The 21,233-nt window shown below is 47.4% G+C and overlaps 2 protein-coding genes across 4 annotated transcripts; one reads left to right on the forward strand and one right to left on the reverse strand.

Moving 5' to 3' along the window:
* The first annotated feature begins 225 nt into the window (after positions 1–225).
* RUNDC3A (RUN domain containing 3A) lies at positions 226–8,922 on the forward strand. Of its 3 annotated transcripts, none has more exons than XM_053453248.1 (11): positions 226–520; positions 1,920–2,035; positions 2,332–2,465; positions 2,664–2,749; positions 2,901–2,990; positions 3,679–3,759; positions 4,202–4,367; positions 5,974–6,131; positions 6,807–6,944; positions 7,713–7,816; positions 8,112–8,922. In XM_053453248.1, the coding sequence occupies exons 1-11, from the start codon at positions 414–416 to the stop codon at positions 8,252–8,254; spliced, it is 1,323 nt and encodes a 440-aa protein (XP_053309223.1). In that variant the 5' UTR covers positions 226–413; the 3' UTR covers positions 8,255–8,922. The 3 variants fall into 3 exon arrangements, with proteins under 3 accessions (XP_053309223.1, XP_053309225.1, XP_053309226.1); XM_053453250.1 differs by having other exon boundaries at positions 7,713–7,857; positions 8,112–8,217; XM_053453251.1 differs by lacking the exon at positions 6,807–6,944.
* A 2,066-nt stretch (positions 8,923–10,988) lies between these two features.
* Positions 10,989–17,956, reverse strand: SLC25A39 (solute carrier family 25 member 39). The gene is made up of 13 exons (XM_053453323.1): positions 17,832–17,956; positions 16,401–16,473; positions 16,005–16,140; positions 15,847–15,906; positions 15,531–15,581; positions 14,570–14,679; positions 14,342–14,409; positions 13,695–13,819; positions 13,432–13,605; positions 13,091–13,200; positions 12,923–13,004; positions 12,301–12,387; positions 10,989–12,194 (listed from the first exon to the last, which is right to left on the reverse strand). Exons 3-13 carry the CDS (start codon positions 16,099–16,101, stop codon positions 12,079–12,081), a joined length of 1,080 nt encoding a protein of 359 aa, XP_053309298.1. The 5' UTR covers positions 16,102–16,140; positions 16,401–16,473; positions 17,832–17,956; the 3' UTR covers positions 10,989–12,078.
* Between the last annotated feature and the right edge of the window lie 3,277 nt (positions 17,957–21,233).

Here is a 21,233-nt window from a genome sequence, read left to right on the forward strand (position 1 = left end):
CTCATCCAGGAACTATACTGCCTATTGCCTGGAATAATAATACATCCCGGTCTGCTCTGCACTCTTTTTGTGAATTCTCTCTGCCTCCCCCTCCCCTCCCTATGGCCACATGACCCATTCTCACAAACCCCAGCTGCCTCTCCCCCTCCTCCCCCACAGTGTCCCTCCTCCTCTCCCCATGCTCTCGCTCAGGTTTGGTGACGTCACGTGCCGTGTCTACAGCTTCAGCACCAAGGAGAGCAGCCTCTACCCATCCCTCCATCCCTGATAGAGCCCCCGAAAGAAAGGGGCTACAAGGAAGGATCCTGGAGGGGGTGGTCTGCAAGGATTCCCATAAGGGAGAGAAGCCTGCATGACTGAGGGTGGCGTGGATCTGTCCTGTGGGGAGAGAGAGCTTGGATGCGCTGTTGTGGATGGAATCAAGCTTCATCCAGACGACCATGGCTTTGGGATTGCCATCTAAAAAGGCATCCTCTAGGAACATTGCAGTGGAGAGGAAGAACCTTCTGACTGTGTGCAGGTTAGGTGTGGGGGGGGGCAAATGGGGCATTAGTGGACACTGCATGCCTGGAGGAAGGGGGTAGAACTGGATACTGGAAATAAAGCAGATATAAAGGGAGGAGGTCCAGGGGGAAGGAGGACCTGCAGCCAAGAGAAGCAGACGGATTAAAGGGATGGAGTGTCAGTGACAAAGACAGGAACACTTGGAAGAAGAAAAAGAAGGGAGGAAGGTCAGGGGGGGTTGGGGATAGGAAAAATGGGCCTGGGAAGCACCTAGAAGGTTTATAACGGTGGGAGACCGGAAAGATGGTTTGGGATGGTAGATGTCGGGGGCATTAAATCAAACATCGGTGGTAAAGGCGTCTTAATAGAATTATTGAATCCCTGCGATGAAAGGAGGTAGCTGGAGGCGGTGAAGCGAAGCAGGATAGAATATTTTTTTATTCTCTTTGGTGTGGGATAAGCGCACGTTCCTATCTATATGAGAAGATCAGGCGTTGGTGCGTGTTTATACATAATATATCGTACACATTAGAGATACCACTGCTGTCTGTTACGGGATCCCTCTCTAAAGAAAATGCTGGTAACAGGGAGGCGAGGGCAGGAAGTGACATCACGGCTGTGCATTTGATGTCATAGGCTGGGTGCAGAAGGAGATTGAGGACATATTAGAGGAGTGTTGTATATTAAGGAATATGGAATAGACATATATAAAAGAAGTGTTCAATCTATATATCTCTATCTATCTATCTATCCATCTATCTTAATATGTGCACTTGCTTGTCGCTCTGTACAGAATTAATAACACTCACGTGTACTAAGACATGTGAATGTGATCTATGTCAGCCCATACCCCTCTTCCTTTACATTTTGTTTCCCTCTGCACATCGCTCTCCCTCTCCTTAACATTTTTTCTGCTCCTTGCTATATCCCGGATCTCCTTTCTTCACTGAGCCTCCCCCTCTCCTCGCCACCCCCCCTCCACATATCCATCTTCCCGTCCCTTCCTGCCAGACTCGTTAACCTTGTATTATTCACCATGCTGTCTCTTCCAGTTCTGTTTCATATAACCGCTGTTATTATATTGGCCACGATCATCCTTATTCTCTTATACCCTTATCTCAAAACGTCCATCTTGCCCACTCATTACATTCCCTTTTCATTGACTCATCACTGGCTATTCCAATTCCTGAGACCCACTCATGCTCCTCTAACTCTCATCCTGGTTCTGAGACTTGTGAATGTCCTCAATTACCCTCCTCAGAATCTATACGGCCAATCATCCACTCTCTCATTACTGAGTCTAGCTGCCTCCCGGAAAATACCCCCTGACCATGTCCCAGCTCCTATGGGCAATGCCCCTACTAACCCTAACACCATCTAATATCATTCACACCCTTATCCTATACTTTTCACAGGTTCTCAGTAAAGACTCTACTTGAAAAATACACAGCTGAACCTATAGATGATTCCTCAGAAGAATTTGTGAACTTTGCTGCAATTTTGGAACATATTCTGAGCCACCGTTTTAAGGGTAAGAGAGGAAGAAGAGCAAAAACACCTAGAAATAGGGGGTAAATATTAGGGTGTAAAGTGAATGAGAGGAAGCGAAGGAATGAAAAGGTTGTGGAAGAAGAACAGAACTGTGGGGCTGTGGGGCTTTGCCCATGCGTTCTCTCTTTCTCCTCCATCAAAGTTCCAGAGACCCTGTCCGCCATTTTGCCCTGTCTTTTGCCCCCGCCGTCCTCGTTGTGCAGTTATGTTATCTTTTATCTATTATTCACCTCTTGTCCTGCTACTTTGTTCCTATCTCTTTCATTAAACACCCAGGTCCCGTCAGCTGGTTTAGCACAGATGGCCAAAGAGGGTTCTGGGATTATATCCGCATTGCCTGCAGCAAGGTTCCCAACAACTGCATCAGCAGCATTGAGAACATGGAAAATATTAGTACTGCCAGGGCCAAGGTGAGGCCCCGGCCATTAGAAGTGAAAGTGTCCATGTCTACTAGCTGCAATTATACTGCATGGTAGTCGTTGACTCGGCTTGGTTTTGTGTATGACCGTGTTGCATGCTTTCATCATGTTCCTGTATCATCTTGTGATGCTATTGTGTAGTTCTGCTTCATGGACCAGTTCTAAATTTGCTGTATCCATGTGTTTTAGGGCCGGGCCTGGATACGTCTGGCTCTTATGGAGAAACGTTTGTCAGAATACATAGTGACCGCACTAAGAGACACAAGGACCACAAGGCAAGGAATATATGAAGCAACCATGAATAAATGAGTGCTATGGGGGGGGGGTGCACTATGAGGTCTACACTCAATACAAATGTCACACCTGCCTTATTCTCTTCAAACTCATACTCCAGTCCCCACTTAACTCTCGCTGTCTCTTTTTTAGACGGTTTTATGATGATGGGGCCATCTTGCTGCGTGAAGAATCGTCAGTGCTCACGGGAATGCTGATAGGATTGAGTGCTATCGACTTCAGGTGAGGAGAGGTAACTTCACCCAGCCGAATCCTCACACTCATTACTGCCTCATCTCCCTACCCTTCCACCGAATAAATCCTGCAGTCTGCTTCCTTTTGATTCCTTCACACCCATCCTTACGCAGCCTTGGGCTGCACCCGCCATGATTATTTCATTATTACACACACTTCAAACTGACATAAGTGTACCCAAGCTGGTAGTCTTGTAATGTTTTTCTTACGAGTCCCACTCCAATCTCATTCTCCTCCCATCAGCCCCCTTCCAGCTTTTTGCTCTGATACCAAACTCCCATCAGCCCATCCTTACGGTCACGGAAAGCAATTCTGGGCAGAGTAAGCTGCCGCCCCGCAATCTGATCCCGTAATGCACAATCTGCTTGACTCACTGGCTCATTGAGTCATCGAGTAACATCATTAGCCTGATGACCGTTAATGTCCTGGATAGGACTTTGCATGGAAACTGAAGCTTCATGTGATTATAAACCATTTGGAAAATTATTGGGCAGAATTTGACATGACCCCCTGACACATTCCCGTGTTGCCTTTCCATACTCCATGCACTGGTTCTTGGCCAACCTACAGACCTCCACGACGTTCTCTTTCCTGCCACCACCTTGTATATCTGCCCCGCCACTCTTTCTCTGTCCTCCTCTTTCCTCATGTACTTTGTCACCTGACTCTTTTGCAGTTTTTGCCTGAAAGGCGAAGGCATTGATGGGAAAACGCCAGCTGTCATAGACTACACCCCTTACCTTAAATTCACTCAGAGGTGAGCTTCTGGAGGTTTGGGTGGAAATGTCTACCTGGGGGTTGTGTGAGGACCATAACCTTTCTTTTACAGAGGAAGCCAGATAACACCATTTGTCCTCAGGGCTTACATCCTTATTCTGGCCACTTATAGACTACGAAACAGTTTCTAAGTCTATGGAAACATTGTAAGCTCTTCAGATCAGTGCAATATGTTCAGTTATAGAAGGGATTCTGAAGGCCAGGTCCATTCAGGGCTCCAGTGATGTTAATGAGACCTTTGTGGATACAAATAAGGTTTTTGGGAACACATTTTGGATGCCAAAGTTTTCAGCAGTTGGTATTTTGGAGGGATAGTAGGTGTTTGGGGATATTCCTTTTGTGTGGTAGTTAAAAAAAATGCAGTTTATCTTTATCTCAAGTGGGTTAATATGGATTAACGGTCATGTGCCCTCTCTCTCCAGTTATGACTATCTGAGTGAGGAGGAGGACAGAGAAAGTGTAGGGGGAAGCAGTAGCGAGGACAGCTCACCAGAACACCCCTACTTGCCGCTTCTCACCGATGAAGAGAGCTGGTACAGCAAGTGGCGCAAGATGGAGCAGAAGTTCCGTATCGTCTATGCACAAAAGGTATGTTGTACTACTTGTCTACTTACACTGCGTAGGATGTAGTCAACGCGTTGAGAAAGCTTGAGAAAAAGGGCTGTTCCGAGATCTTCAGGAGACCACCACGAGGATCGATTCTCATGAAGAACGCCAACTGGTCAACTGTTGGCTTCTACATATCCTTCTGGTTGTAACGATGGCCTCCTACATGTATGGCCCTGGAGCTACTACCATGGGTTTTCTTACCCAAACTGGGCAAGATTGTCAGAAAATGTTTGTTTAAAATAAAAGAGAATTCTCGCATCATACACGATTAATTAAGCAGTTAGTTGCGGCCATCAAGAAATCATTCTGAAGGACTCCTGTAAGGAGGGCCCATGTGACCCCTTGTTTTTTCCTGTTTTATTAAAATAAGATGAAATGGATCTTAACTTATCAAGTCACCCATAATGCAATGCAGGAGCCATACTCAAAATATACAGCGCCCTGATGGATTTAAGTAGTTAATATAAATACAATCAGAAGCGGCCATAGGCTTTTCAGTGATTTCATTTTATTTTGATGGACCGCAGTTTTCCAGGTTGGTCCAATAAGTCATATAATCCAACACTGGCATTAAAAAGTGATGCCGTAAGCCTTCTGCTAAGGACACTTTCTGCGTACATGCAATATGTTTCCTGGAAAATGAAGCCTCATAAGGCTGGTGTATAAATGTATCCTTGACAGAATGACCACAGATTCAGCGATAAGACGCATCAGCCTGGTGGAACTTTCCATTCTCTGTGTATAGCTCCCGGAATGCTCCGTGTGATGCTCTCTGTGTATCCCCGGCGTTGAGGGATGGAGAATGGTGCTATGATGCCGTGCGCTGCACGGGTGGGGAATGCCTGCGTCCGGCATATTCGCCGTCACCCTGGATTTGGGCCGTTTTAGTTGGGGTCGGTGAGGTGTCTGTTATCCCGCCGGCGCCCTCCAGAGGCGGACTGAATCGTCCACCACCGGAGGAGCAGGTTGGGGAGATGGTTGATGGGAATCCAAGATCTGTTTTAACGCTCTGCGCGACTGTTGTTGATTTTGGGCACCGGGTTATGATGTCATATCCGAGCGCCCAGCATTGAAGTCGCATGCTGAGAGGGACTGCTGGTACAGGGAGCTCCCAGCACAGGACCACAAGGGCGTACATACAAGAAAAAGGGAATAGAAGATGAGATGAAAGGGAGAGGTGGAAAAATGGGGAGAAGGGAAAGACAGGGAAGAGGGTGGAGTGAAATGGGAGAGAAGGTAAATGAAAATGGAGAGAGTGTATTTATGTTTTGATCACTTTGGGCCTTGGTCCTTTAGCTGGTTTTTTTTTAATCAACAGTGAGGCTGATGCTTAGCCATTTATAAAGTTTATTGGCCATTTATAAAGCTTATTAGCCATTTATAAAGTTTATTGGCCATTTATACCTAGTACCTGACGGGTGCCATTAGTATACACAGGCACAACTAGATCAGTCGCGACATAAGCAATATATGTATTAGAGACCGGCTCCATGTGTTTACTAGGATCATTTTGTATACATTTGTTTCTTTATTTTTTCTCGGTTCTTTTCCTGCTCATAGTTCTTCTGTCTCCTTGCCTTCTTAGGGGTATCTGGAAGAGCTGGTCCGCCTGCGAGAGTCTCAGCTGAAGAACCTAGAAGCAGAAAATAAGCGTCTTACTCAGAGGCTCAGCGAGCAGGGAGAGCAGGGCCTTCAAGAGAAGCACCAGCTGGAAGGAGTCATCTTGGAGCTGCAGGAGCAACTGTGAGTCTCCGGGCGCTAGACCCAAAATATACCCACCTTTTACCCACAATGAGATCCGCTCGGCCAAGCTGCCTAGCCTGCACCAGATAATTATTCCTCTCTAGGCATCCATCTTTCCATAACAAGCCACCGATAAGGGATTGAGTTCTCCCCAAAGACCTAGTTTAAGAAGACCCTTTAATAAATTAAGACCCTGATCGATGGGGCATACTGCTGTCCATAGGACACACACTCATTTACTAGGCATTCATTTAAAGGGGCAGAAAGTAACCAGACACCCATTCAATCAAGCTACACAATATGTGTATGCATCAACACAAACCAAATAACCAAATATCCATCACAGAACAACAGCTAATATCCCAGACGCTCATCCACTGGATACCCATCCATTATTTTGGGTCAATGCCAAGGAATTCCACCAGATAACAAGCATTGGGATCTACCCAAACACTCAGTAATCAACTGGAAACTGATACCACCAACCCAACGTAGGCTCCTTCCTCCTGGTGAACAAAAATCCCTGTACTGATAGCATTTAACTGAATCATGCTGACTACTCGTTGGTCCTGGACTAACACGCCCATCATGCACCGCGACGCATGGAGGCCGGATGGTAGTCAGTCTGTGTATTGATGTATTTTATACATGAGTGCTCTCTCCGTGTGATTCCAGCACTGGTCTCCTCCCTTCTGAAACTGTCCCCATCAAAAAGTTCACCCCCAACCTCGGAGCCCCTCTGGGAAACCAGTGGCCGTCATTGGGCACTCTTAATGATAATGAGGCATCCGTTAACCCCTCGCTGTACAGGAGGTAAGACAAAAGGGCATGCTGACAAGTTAAAGGATCCATAGGCCACATTGTCACGTTCCACTGTTCCTCCATGCATCCATGAAGCCTGTTCCACATCCATGGAGCACATCATCATCATCAACTCAAACAATAGCAATGTTATGAGCATTGCCCTCTTAATATGATGATATGCCAGGTTGCATTTTTTTTTGACATGTTCCTAGCCATCCTCTCTGCTCATATCTGTTACCTTTACAAAACCTCACGCGATGCTGGGATTCCGTTCAGGATAAAGAAAATACTTTGGAAAGGGGTTATAAATCACGGTTCCTTATAATCTGGCAACACACAGAAACATAAGTTCCATCTTGCTTGTGTCACTAGATGATGCAGTGCCCATGATATGATGTCATATCCCAGCACTTCCTGTCTTGGCTCACCCAGAAACACAAGGGAGCCGTGAGAAAGGTTAATGTTGAAGGAGACTTCATGATCCCTTCACCAGGCATGATGCCCCTTACCTAAGTGGCAGGGGTTTAAACAATGGGGGCATCTATATTGTTACCCTGTCTGTGGCCACATGGATTCTTAGCGCAGCTCTTGGGTCAGGGCTTCACCCTGTTTTGGACCAAAGCCTTTTATTTTCACAAACTCATAGGGACTCGGGTCCCACAGAGACAAGCTTCACAAACGAGGGACCCTTCGGAGGGGTGGGAAACACATTCTAACATTTAACCCCATGTTACTTTCTGTAGAGCGTTGTATTAACGGCGTGCTTCCTACCTGCAGACACAGCTACCTGAGCACAGAACATCTATCCGCGGAACTAAGTCTGAGCTCGGAGTCTCAGCGAGGAGAAGGGAAGCAGGACGCGGAGCCCTGGGGTCCTATTGGTAAATAGAAACACCAGAAAATAAGAGAGATGGGAAGAGAGGTAATGGAAGGGGGACAACCGCAGGCATTGTGTGTGAAAATGTTTACGAGTAGCCAGCACGTAGTTCTTCGGGTGCCGTGAGAGCACATAAGGGAATAAAATGTTGGACTGGGGGAGCTGGGCTTTGCAAGTTCCAGGGGAAATATAGACATTTATTTAGGGGTAGGAGAATGCGATAACGTTAGGTCTGAGAAGTTATTTGGTGGATTGTAGAACGTTCGTTTTAATCATTATCTGAACTGACTTTTTCCCAGGGAAGGATCCCACTCCCTCCATGTTAGGCCTTTGTGGGTCTCTGGCTTCGATACCTAGCTGTAAGTCCCTGCCTAGCCTGAAATCCAACGAATGCCTTGTGAGCAACAGCAGTGAGACCAGTCCAACGGGAAGCCCCAGCTGAGTCCACCAGGCCGAAACGCCACCCTTCCACCCTCAAACTAGGAGCCCAGGCTAACCCCCCCCACGGCTATCACATACCCCCTTCCCTCCTCCAAGAGGACAGTGGCTCGATTGAGATCTCCCAACGCATCCCAACCGCTTCCAGAACCGGAGGAAATCCTTTTTTTTGTTTTCAGGAAAGGTTTAAAGCATCTGGATTCCTCCAATCTGCTGTCCAGAAGCTAAAACCTAAAACACCCAACATGGTAAATGGAGCACACCAGACGATGGGGAGGACTGACAGGATAAACACAGGGTCCCTTTAAAGAAGCACACGTTCAACCCTCATCGGCCTAAAACGGATCATAAAACTGGGGACCCGTTAGAACATCTGCTAAGATCCTTCCCATTAATGGTGCTCTACTGCAGAGACAGCTTACAGGACTCGCGCTCCAGGCGACCGCTCCGGGACCCCTAAAACTCATCCTCTCCCCCCCCTAGAACAACACATTTGGATCGTAACCATTATAAGTTTGCATTGTGGCTCAGATCGAGAATTGTACTGAATGTGGGAAAGCCGGACTCCCTCCAAACACGAGTCCGTTGTATGTTGTGTGTCAGTCTGTGTGTAAGTGAAATTTCTTCTGCAAAAGGAGGGTGCTCCGCCATGCCTATTAAACATCTTACCCTCCGCAAAGTCATGTACACGCGTTTCGTGAATAATTCAGGCAAAACCAAGTACAAGATACAAATACATTATTCTTCTTTGTCCAGACACGGTACAAAGTATCTAGATCTTTCTGCAGTAGTATGTAGTCTTGATGGAGAGAGCTGGGGGCACCCGAGGTCTTTGGTTCTACATGGAAAAAGATTGAATCTGCTAAACTACTCCATAAATATCGGAGTAAATATAATTATACAGCTTACAGGGTTCGTGCTGCCAGTCCTTACACCCCAAAAAATCAAGATTCTTGTCCTTCAAGTCAGCTTCTGCTCTGATGTTAAGCGACCCGTTTGTTCGTAAGATAAGGAGGGTTATGTTTTTATACTGAATTCCATATAACGCTGGGGTGTCCGTGTATAGAAAGAGCATAGAAAAAAAATTATATATAAAAAGCACAACAAAGGGTTTTTTTTATAAACATTTTACGAATATTAGGAAAAACGTAATTCCTTACGGGAAAAGATTTGTTTTCTCAGAACTATTTGGGCTTTTTAGACCAATACTGTACTTCTGTCATGGGATAGGTATCATTAGGTAACTCCAGGTCATCGAGTAGCCCCCCGATGTGGATGAAGTGTCAGCAGGTGGACCGGGGGATACTGGATCACCTCCTGACCCAAGTTCTGGATCACAGACATCCCCAAAGAGATCAGGTCCCCAGACAGCCTGTCGGGTGGTCCACATGCATTCCCTCCGCACAAGCAGCGCGATAAGGCAACAATGAAATAAACCAGTCCGAGACGTGCTGCATTGGATGCAGTTTTATTGTCCGCGTACATTTAATCACTAAAGTTTGTGTCTCACAAAAGGTCGAGCGGGGACGCGGGGGTTCGACAGTTTGGGATTTTATCCACATTTTGCGTTCACAAAACAATGAACCCGGTGCTGATGTTCTAAAAACAAAATTAGAGGAAAACATGGGGTTAACTTACAACTGCACTCTTGTGTCTTTTCTGATCACAGCACAGCTCTGCAGACTCTTGCCTAATCACACTTCAGGCACCTTTTACTTACTTTTAAAGGCTGGCTGCATTAGTTTGCGCGTGAATCGCGTGAGGTTTGTGTCGCTTAGGTTTGCATTTGGTCCGTGGAGGTTAGACTATAAATTATCGTCACGTCCCCTCTGAGAGAGAAAGTCTGTTTCCAGCGCGATCGGAAGAGCCGCACAGAGCCTCGCTGTGATCAGAATATGGCTGAAAACGTAAAAGCGGCCGTTTACTGCGCCCCGGTCTCTTTCCCATAGTGGTTTTTAAGTGCTTGCCCTCTGCTTTCATTCCTCCCCGATACCCCGCGTGGGTTATAGCTCTGCTTTATAATGAACTCTAGTAATGACTGCCCGGCAGCTGAAGCCTTTCCTCTGCCAGATCTGCCTGCAGCGATGGCAGTGAAAAGATAAAGCGGCACCGGGGGGTTAAAATTCACCAACCTGAGAATAGTGGACCCTCGGAGGAGAAGCCAGGAACTCTCGCATCTCCTTCCCCGGGCGATCGCCACTGAAGCTCTGATAAGAGAGGTTCCGCGGGTTTAACCCCGAAGCGAGAGCTTCAACGAGACCCGCCAGGACCTGAGGATCCCAAAATGCTTTGCAATGGGATAATGCAGCACCCTCGACCCCCAGGTCAGTGAATTAACCCTTTGGTGCGCACCCTCCTGAGACGGCAGTACAGAAGCGTACTAGCGGCTTAAATACAGTGGTACGTTTAACGGCTCAGTCTATTTTCTACTGAAAATGAAGGTTTCACGGTGAAATACCCCCTTCCGCCACGCCTCTTACTGACGTGATACAGAAATATTGTGTGTTGGGGCAAAAGTCAGAAATATAATGATGATGATGATGATGATGATGATGTAATAGCGGGGTAATCAGGTATTATTGTTATTGTCCAATACCCCTAGCCAGAGCTATTTGTAATCTCAGAAGCTCAATTTATCCAGATACTGCTGGAAACATCGGGATTTTAAATCTTAGCAGTGAAATGAATTTATTCCCAAGTCCCGCATTGCATATTTTTTTGGGGAAATAATGGAAGGCTTTTATCACCTACGGTCAGTTTATGACTTTTGCCGTAACAACAATCTATTTCCATTTTACCAATGACACTAACAAAACAAACAAACAAACAAAAAACAAATTCTGATTTTGATGGAAGACCAGTAAGACCATCAATCGGAGGATAAAAACTGCAAGTTTAAGGTAATTTACCAAACTAGACATAGACTTGCACTATAAAGCCATTTTGGAACAGCCTCCAATTGCCCTGGTTTGGAACAAGACATGCAAGCTTAGCCCCAACTATCAAACCTCTTTTGCCCCCCCCTGGAGCAGCTAGAAGTTGCCACTTAAAATTAGATTGTAGGCACTTTAGGAAAATCATGCCCGACGCTCCGGGTTTGCCGAGGCGGCTGTAGCTAGCCATGCTTCGATCCAGACACCTGGCAGAAGAGAAACAAGCCTTCTAGACTGCGAGTTCAGTGTTCTAGACTCAATCACTCTTCTTCATTCTACTTTTGCACTTAAATAGTTTATGATGGAATCCGGTTGAAATCGACGAGCTTCAGCGTTCCGGTTCCACGGTTCGTTTTCTCTGGAATATTAGCCCTCGGCCAAAGTATCTTCTGCCAACTTTTCTCGCTGAGGTTCCAGATTTCCTCGGTGCCGAAGCTCTGTGATTAAAGCGTTTGCGGGCTGCGCGTTATCTCACTACCCAAGCGAAACTTTGATTGATGTCGATGCTCCTCGTAGGTTACGGGGAAACGCTGGGATTGTTTCTTTGGTTTTTATTGCGGTTACGCTTGTGGTCTTCAAAGCTCTGGAAACGTATTATCAGCTTTGTGGAGATAGCGTTGGTTGCCGATATTCCCACTTATAGCTTATTTTGCGTATTTAGACTCTTTCTACTCGCTACACATGAATCCATGAGTTCAGAACCAATTATGACTATGTTTTTCGGGTATCATTGTGATCTGTCGCGTGGTATACAGTAGAATGCTATGATTTGCTTGATTGCCTACATCTAATAAGGATTTCCGTGGTTCTAAACCAAAGACTTCTCAGCATCACTTGGTCTTAGTTCTTGCCGTTGGTCCCGCAGCCTGGACTTGGGTTTCCTTTGGCTCAAAATTTAGAAATTGCTACATTTTTCTTGATTCCGCTGCTGAAAGAAGTTCTTCCCAAATTCGTACGAGCTTATCATGATGGCACACGCCGGGGCCACTTTAATAACACGGGGCATGAAACCTGCCGAATAACGGGAGAATATTTAAAGAGCGGAAAGGGAGAAAGAAGGAACTTGAGACGGCGAAGCCAGAGACGCGCAGGAGTGCCGGACGTGGTTTGACTTTACCTGCAAAAAGACCTCTTGTTCCGGATTCTGCTCGGATCCTGCGCATGGCTCCCCACGTGGAAGTTCTCTTAGATTTCTTAGATGAACCTGTAGAAGGGTATGAAGTAGTCATGTTACATGTATCTGTTTTTTGTTCTACATAGAGGCTATCAGCAAGACCGGCTGCCATATCGTTCTTTAAACCATGGCTTAGGATAGAAAAAAGCTTTTAAAGGCTAGCAGGACAACGCATTTCAACACAACGTCCTTATCTGAAATGGAAAGTTTTGCTGCTATAAGTCGAGGTCACTGCGCTTACACATTGCTATCCCAAAGCCATCCCCTGGGAACAGAAGGAGGACTTTCCCCTTCAAAACAAACATCCTTTAGAAGAGCGTCCAGAACGCCATGCGACTGCCAGGAGGCTTGCACCAGGAACCAGATTAATTATGTTTAAAAGTGGGTTTTTTGTCTGTTTCTGGCATAAGTAGCAAGGTTTATTTAGAAAGAACATTATTAGGAAGACCTGGAAGAGTTAGTGTCACATTGTTTCCAGTCGGGAAGGTCAGTGTGTCTCATGTGCTCATGCTACAGAGAAGGAAAGCAAGGTCCCTAAATAAGCGCCCCCCATCAGGTTACTCGCCATGAGTTGTCTCCACGTCTCCCAGCTCTATCTGCCTCTGGGTTTTCACCACGTCAAAGGGAAGAGTGAGGATCGCTGCCACCTAGAAAGAAGAGGGAGAAGGGAATTAGATGGCATTGGGGGAAATAAACCAGACAGAGAAAACGGGACAAACGTCTTCCGACTCACCGCCCCGGACACGGCTCCCGCCGTGAAGCTGATCAGGAACGGAGACTCGGCGAGTTCCTGGGACGTACTCAGCCTGCGCTTCACCAGCTCGTAATTAAACCAGTAAAGAGCTACAAAAGAGACAGATCGGCATTAATGTATCTTATAAGGGACACAATCCGTGACGGCAACAATTCCAGGGAGTAACGGGAGTTCTCGGCTACAAAAAGAGGTATTACAGCGAGAACGAGTAACACGGAAAATAGACATGTCTCAAGAACCCTAAACTACAAGCTCTATGGGGCAGGCGATGGCGGAAACATACTTTACGTAACATCAGCACTACACGAGGATTCATTTACCCGAGAATGGAACGTCTCTCAGCACTGTTGGTCCCCATCCCTTCCACAGAGACAGCCAGCCATCCTGGGAGACGGATGAACGTAGACAGGCCCCCAGCTCCATGTAAGAGAGCTGTCGGGACTGCATCTTCGTGCGGATCAACTCCAGAGGACTGATGACTGTGACTGCCCCCACTGGAACATACAGGCGACAGAATTAAAACACACACACACGAGATATCATCTCACACGTGACGCGGGAAGGGGCTTCCCTGTATACCCACATCGAGCGAGGGCTCCGGCAACGAGAGGAATGTGGCTTCCGCTGTATCCGAGATCATAGCGCAGGAAATCTCTGAGCCGGTCGTAACAAGTGAAGTATATAATGGTGGCAGGTACAGCCATCACCCTGCAGGGGGAGACACAGAGCAGGTCTTTATTTTCATGCAAATGCACCACAGATTATTAGATGGGGGGTATTAAAATAATACGGAAACGACACCTTAGATTTCATTTTAAAAATAAAAACATCACAAAAGGGGGTGATAAGCTGCAGCTTATAAAGAGTTTATAAAGTCCTGTGGATTGTCAGTATGCGGTGGTCCCAATGGGAGAGTAAGACTGAGCAATTCTGTTTAGCATAGTGAATTTACATATAACGTAGGCTGGGATAAGATAGCACTTGAGGAAAAAAAATATCATATGGAAACTATTCTGGAACAGAAAACTTGGAATGCACATGTATCCAAAATAATAAACACACTGTGCGTGTTAATTACGTGCCACTGGGGACAGGGGTAAAGAAGGGGGATAAGAGAAGTGTTAAAGCTCCTATACTCTTTTATGGAAGCGATCCAGAAGTCAGGGAGTCACCAGCATGGAATTAATAGCCCTGTCCCCATAATGTAAGTTCTAACGCGTCGGGACTCACAATGTAGGGGGCAGCCCACTCCAAAGGGATGTCAGCCCCTCATGGCGTGTGATCTTCACAAAAGCATCCTGTGAAAGGGATTTGAAGGAAAACAAAAGTTAAAAACATTTTCTTGGCGTCCATCTATTTCTACAAATATCACCATCGCTCTCAGTCCCATCACTAGATTCTCCTTCCCTATTGCCCCCTTCACAGAACCCGATCGCGTTGTGCCCGTGCCCTCCTCACCAGAGTTCCGCTGAAGTGAGTGGGAGCCCGGTACCAGGAACTGCAGACGGTGGCATGCTGGCACACGAACAGATGGTCCATCAGCCCGTTACAATAGAGGAAGCAGCGCCCTGGTGGAGGGTAATAAGGAAACAAATGAGAGACACTGCCTTGGTGGCCACCAGGACAGACCGTCGGTTGGGTGGGCACCGGGGATAGCGGATGTTAATGGGGGATATTTTACCGGACATTAGGACAGCCAGTTATATGAAGTCTGGGCGCAGCTGGTTATACACAGCAATGGGGAGAAAGCTGGGTATATACAGGGTGGGGGTTCCCAAAGCAAATTGCATTAAGGGCATCCCAACACAACGTGTCCCGGACCACTGCTTTGCCTTTGGGAACGGTATGGAAGCGGATATGAAGATCTACGGCAGGGGGTGCAGCGGAGACTGCGGGGGGGTAACATGAAAAGCCGGGGAATGTATAAGCGGGGGCTCTGTTAGAGGAACGCATTATTCACAAGCGCAGCGTGGCGTGCATAGCGTACCCAACAAAAATACCCAACCCAAGCCAAACTCTACCCTATCTATAAGTGTTACTCCAAATCCACCAACGCGACGCCAACCGAGACACGTTGTGCAGTCTTAATGGAGACCTACGTTTCACCATCAGGGCCATTTGGAGTCAGATACCAGGGTGGTCAATGCACACCTGCCCCATCTTCTTCGTCCTAAAGCCATATCCCTAACGTATCTCCAATGCCAACCATCATCCTAAACCAGGACTACCACACTACGCAGATGCTGCCTATGTAATAACAGTTCTATCCCATGAGCAGTAAATATATGGCGTGATGGCGTGTTATGACACGTAGGGTCACGGCACTTTTTTTTCCCGCGGTTGGGTGGATAATCTGCATGGATATCGGAGGCTGTAATCGCGGATGGTACGGTGTCGACGCTCTGCCTTGTGTACTCACATTTGGGGTGACGCATGGGGGGTGCCCAGGGAAGAGACTTTACAGACAAAACTGCAACACAAGAGGACATGATTAGGGCGACCGGATAATGCAGGGTGTTCTTTATTATTATATATAATCTATATATAATATCAGATGTACGGATATCCCCGCTCAGTGCTGGGTTAGTGATGCAGCGATGTCAGAAGCTTCATTAAAAGGGACTATTTAATAACCTCGACCCTTCTGGGTATAAAGTGACAAGGAACGGGGTTAATCAGGCCAAAGCGTGATAGAGAAAGCGAGAATGTAGCGAACGGGGTCCGCCGCACTATACCTCCGGACAGCGGCTTCCTCTGCGCCTGCAGTCTGATCTTTACTACGTCCAAAGGGGTCACTGAACGCGGGGAGAGAAAACGAGACAAGGAGGTCAGTAGCAGCAGGGAAGCTCCTCTTCCTCCTCGCTTTCCGACGTCATACGAGAATAATTCATACCAAAAAGCGAGGTGAGCAGAGCGCCGGTTCCAGACGCCAGGATCTGCTGGAATGGGGTGATCCCAGACGCGGGCGAGGAAGACTCCTCCGCAGCCATTTCTGTCCTGGGTGGAAAATGGGGGGATGAAAGGGGGAGCTGGGGGGGGGGAAGAAAAGTTGGAGAAGAAATTAGGAATAAAAGAGAAGGGGTGAGATAAGAGAACGTGTAAAAAGTTAGAACGCGCATCCCGGTGGCCGCGCTCCCTCCTCCTCCTCCTCCTCTCTCTTATCTGTTCCCACCCTGGGCCAGGCGCGGCTCGCCAGGCATTGTAGGTCGCCGATAATAATGCTGACCCAGCAGGGGCCACAAAGGACAATCCCCCCCCCCATACGATACAAGCGACTTATTACTCTCACCTGGAGTCTGTCCGGGACTCAGATTTCCCCTCTTCTAGGTGACAAATTACACTCCGCACCATCCCGGTCACGACTGTGAGGGACAGTTACACGTTAATACACATATTTACACTGCGGTACATTACATACACACACCTCGCTATACAGCTACGCGACACACACACACACACACACATATATATATATATATAAATACACACACACCTCGCTATACAGATATGTGATAAAGCACCGCTACAGTATGCATTCTGTCCGCACGTGAATCGGATTTATATTTGCTACGTTGTAACGTAACAAATACATAAAGGACACACAACTAAACAATGCCGCTCAGTGCCACGGCGGTGCGATAACACACCAAACCACGAGCCGTGCGGCGTCACATTATATAATAGACTCATAAACACACACACTGTACACAATGCCCACAAAGTAAGTCACACAGCGCCATAAACACTATTCCGCAAGCCTTTAAGAGCCATGTTATGGAAATCCACAAGCCATGCACCCTGGTCCATGTGCCAGGCAGTGCCATGTTCCCCGGATCCATATGCCAGACAGTGCCATGTTCCCGGTGCCAAGTGCCAGGCAGTGCCATGTGCCAGGCAGTGCCATGTTCCCCGGTGCCAAGTGCCAGGCAGTGCCATGTTCCCCGGCGCCATGTGCCAGGCAGTGCCATGTTCCCCGGCGCCATGTGCCAGGCAGTGCCATGTTCCTGGTGCCATGTGCCAGGCAGTGCCATGTGCCAGGCAGTGCCATGTTCCCCGGCTCCATGCGCCAGGCAGTGCCATGTTACCTGGTGCCATGTGCCAGGCAGTGCCATGTTCCCCGGCACATGTGCCAGGCAGTGCCATGTTCCCCGGCTCCATGTGCCAGGCAGTGCCATGTTCCCCGGTGCCATGTGCCAGGCAGTGCCATGTTCCCCGGTGCCATGTGCCAGGCAGTGCCATGTTCCCCGGCGCCATGTGCCAGGCAGTGCCATGTTCCTGGTGCCATGTGCCAGGCAGTGCCATGTGCCAGGCAGTGCCATGTTCCCCGGCTCCATGCGCCAGGCAGTGCCATGTTACCTGGTGCCATGTGCCAGGCAGTGCCATGTTCCCCGGCACATGTGCCAGGCAGTGCCATGTTCCCCGGCTCCATGTGCCAGGCAGTGCCATGTTCCCCGGTGCCATGTGCCAGGCAGTGCCATGTTCCCCGGTGCCATGTGCCAGGCAGTGCCATGTTCCCCAAGTCCATTTATTAAGCAGTCCCATGTTACCCGAGTCCACATGCCAGGCAGCGCAGATTAGTCGCGTTTACAGTCTGTTACACAAACCCACACAGCACGTTACACAACTACACGGAACCCCCCATGCGGGGCGCACACAATTGTGTCATTAACACGGCTAGATCAGTTGTGAATACATTCCGGAACACACAATAATGCCTTACCCCGCACTGCCTGCCCGCTGGCATCCCGGGGCCCCGGGTCCTAAGGGCCACATCTCTGTGGCAGCGACCAGCCGGGACAAACCGGTCTGCGATCACAACAACATGTCAATCAAACCGAAGCCACGCCCGTTATGGAAGGAGCCGACCCCTTGCTACCTCCCAGCATGCTGTGCGGCAGGAACGGGCGCTGGGTAAGCTGTGAGGGGCGGCCATTCGTGTGCTCGCTGTCCGTACGTAACCGGTGAATTTACTGCCATGTCAGCCTCAATCAGGCCCGGACTGGCCATCGGGCACACCGGCCATTTCCCCGGTGGGCCGGGCCGCATTGACTTAGGGGCTGATGGAGCTGCAGCTCCAGGCTCCTACCTTAAAATAGGCCCAGTCAGGACCGGACTGACTGGGCCTATGCACCTGCCCCTTAAGCCCGCCGCAACTGCGACCGGGTCCGCCACTCTAAGGGGCCGGGAAGCCCCCACCAGGGCCGGCCTTACGGGTGTGCGGCCGCACAGGGGTTAACTTTATTTAACATGTTAAATAAAGTTAAAAAAAAACAAAACCCGATGTTTTAAATAAAAATGGGCTGCTCTGGCTTAAATTCCCGGGCCTATTTTTTTTGTCCAAGTCCGGGCCTGGCCTCAATGTACACCAGCTGTACAGATATTATTATTATTTATTATTATTATTAATTTATTAAATATATTACATTCGGTAAACTGCACAGAGAGATGTACATCTCAATCTGTTAAAAGGCATACATGCCAAGTGCCCCTGTTTCGGAGTGGCAGTCTTTTCCTGGGTCCCAAAGTCCCCTTTTCCTCCCTCGATCATTTCTGGGACAGCAGAATGTTTGCCGGGTATGTGCAGCCCTGAGAACTTTATAAATGTGACCCTGTCACTCCTGGAATATTAACCCTTTAATAGCCCATCATGGTGATTCTACGCAGCGACTCGCCAAATGTGTTACGCAAACGGCTGTAATACCGGTCCTCATAGAAACCTTGGCTTTAACCCTCGTTATTTAAAGATGTGCTTGAGTCACCTGCATTCAAGCAGGGAAATCAACAAATCTGCAGACTCTCTGTCTCTGGCTACCCAGAGCCCCCACCTTGCGGGATGTATGTAGGAGGTCCCGCTGTTATCGCGGGACACACAGACCTAGAGAAGCAGCAGGACCACCGACCCGCATCCCGCAAGTAGGGGGCCTGGGCATACCCAGGTATGGTCACCCCCCAGCCGGCCCATTAACACTATGGAGGGCGCGGGTCTCTTATAGCTTGCTTCTCCCCGGCACAGCGTCTTTACTAGAGGGGTACAATAAATGCCGATATACTCATGGATATGGCTATCTACATATCTATCAATTATCTATCTGTATTAACCGTCTCAGAGTGATAGGAGTTATGTGACACCAATAGCCGTGGTGGAGGTCGACCTGTTGGCCTCTGCCACTGTATACAGATGACAGTCCAGCTTCTGGACCGGAGGGCTGTTTGCTTTGAAAGGTTTGGCATGGCTGGCGGGGTCAAAGTACATCTTCCCGGCAGAGCACGGAGTATAAACGTTTCTTTGTCTGCCGGCGGTGAATCAAAACTTTATCCGCTGCGGGCAATTAACTGACGCTAATGATTACATCAAACTTCTCTGCATCGCTGCCGCACCTTCGTTATCTCGCCTACGCTTTTTGTTTTTGAGCCATCTCTCCGACAATTATGCAAATAATCCCTTCCCTGCCGCTGGCAAACCCTATAGAGGTGTTATGCCCACCTCAGGCCTGGTCATAGTGCCCCTCTACCAATAGCTCCACCGATCATTGACCAAGGTATTCTTATATTGCCTATCATTCCTCCCACAACCATATCATTATACGTTCCATACTTATCAATGTAACCCCCCCCCCCGTCATAAATCTCCCACACATTTTGTTATCGGTATCTTTTCTTTCGCTCAGGTTGAGATTGTGATAATAATGGGGGCTTCGTCTAAGAGCGGTTAAAGATGTCATGGAGTGAGCAGCTCTTACTAGTGCTTTCCACGCACCCTGAGGCTCAACAGGCACCAGCGCCAACTTGATTTAGTTATACGTCGTGCCCTCTTGTTATTATACAATATATCCCCTCTCTATTTGTATAGCATACAACTTTTTTAGTTATACAGCATAACCCCTCTTTAGATATATATCATATCCCGTCTTTAGATACAGTATATATGATAACCCCTCTTTAGTTATACAGCATATCCCCCTCTTTAGTTATATATCATACCCCCAATTTAGTTATACAGCATATCCCCTCTTTAGTTATATATCTCACACCTGCTCTTTAGTTATATATTATACCCGATCTTTAGTTATACAACATACTCCCTCTTTAGTTATATATCATATCCTTTTTTTTTTAATTATACCTCATGTCCCCCCTTTAGTTATACAGCATACCCCCCTCTTTAGTTACACAGCATACCCCCTTTTTAATTATACCTCATATCTCCCCTTTAGTTATACAACATACCCCCTATTTAGTTATATATATCACACCTGCTCTTTAGTTATATATATTATACCCGCTCTTTAGTTATACAGCATATCCCCTCTTTAGTTATACAGCATATCCCCTCTTTAGTTATACAGCATATCCCCTCTTTAGTCATACAGCATACCCCCCTCTTTAGTTATATATCATACCTGCTCTTTAGTTATACAGCATGGAGTGAGCAGCTCTTTGCTTACTAGTGCTTTCCACACACCCTGAGGCTCAACAGGCACCAGCTCCAACTTGATTTAGTTATACGTCGTGTCTTCTTGTTATACAATATGTTCCCTCTCTATTTGTATAGCATGCAACATCTTAGTTATATATCATACCTGCTCCTTAGTTATACAGCATATCCCCCGCTATAGTTATACATCATACCCCCTATTTAGTTATAAATCATATCCCCTCTTATACAGCATACCCCTTCTTTAGTTATACAGCATACCCCCTCTTTAGTTATACAGCATACCCCTTCTTTAGTTATACAGCATACCCCTTCTTTAGTTATACAGCATACCCCCTCTTTAGTTATACAGCATGTCCCCCTCTTTAGTTATACAGCATGTCCCCCTCTTTAGTTATATATCATACCTGCTCTTTAGGTATATATCATACCCCCTCTTTAGTTATATATCATACCCCCTCTTTAGTTATATATCATACCTGCTCTTTAGGTATATATCATACTCCCGTATCCTCTCTAAGATACCTTATTACGGGCATTCCTTGGCGTGTAGCGGATGGACAGGCTGGCTGTGTCTTTTGTTAAAGAAGAGCGTTGCAGAATATTAGTCATTTAGCAGCTGTGGGTAACAAGCTCCAACAAGAACATAAACTGGCCCACCAGTAATGGGGTATTTGTGGGGTGCGG

The sequence above is a fragment of the Spea bombifrons genome, chromosome 13 (assembly GCF_027358695.1).
Source record: "Spea bombifrons isolate aSpeBom1 chromosome 13, aSpeBom1.2.pri, whole genome shotgun sequence".
NCBI classification, from domain to species: domain Eukaryota; kingdom Metazoa; phylum Chordata; class Amphibia; order Anura; family Pelobatidae; genus Spea; species Spea bombifrons.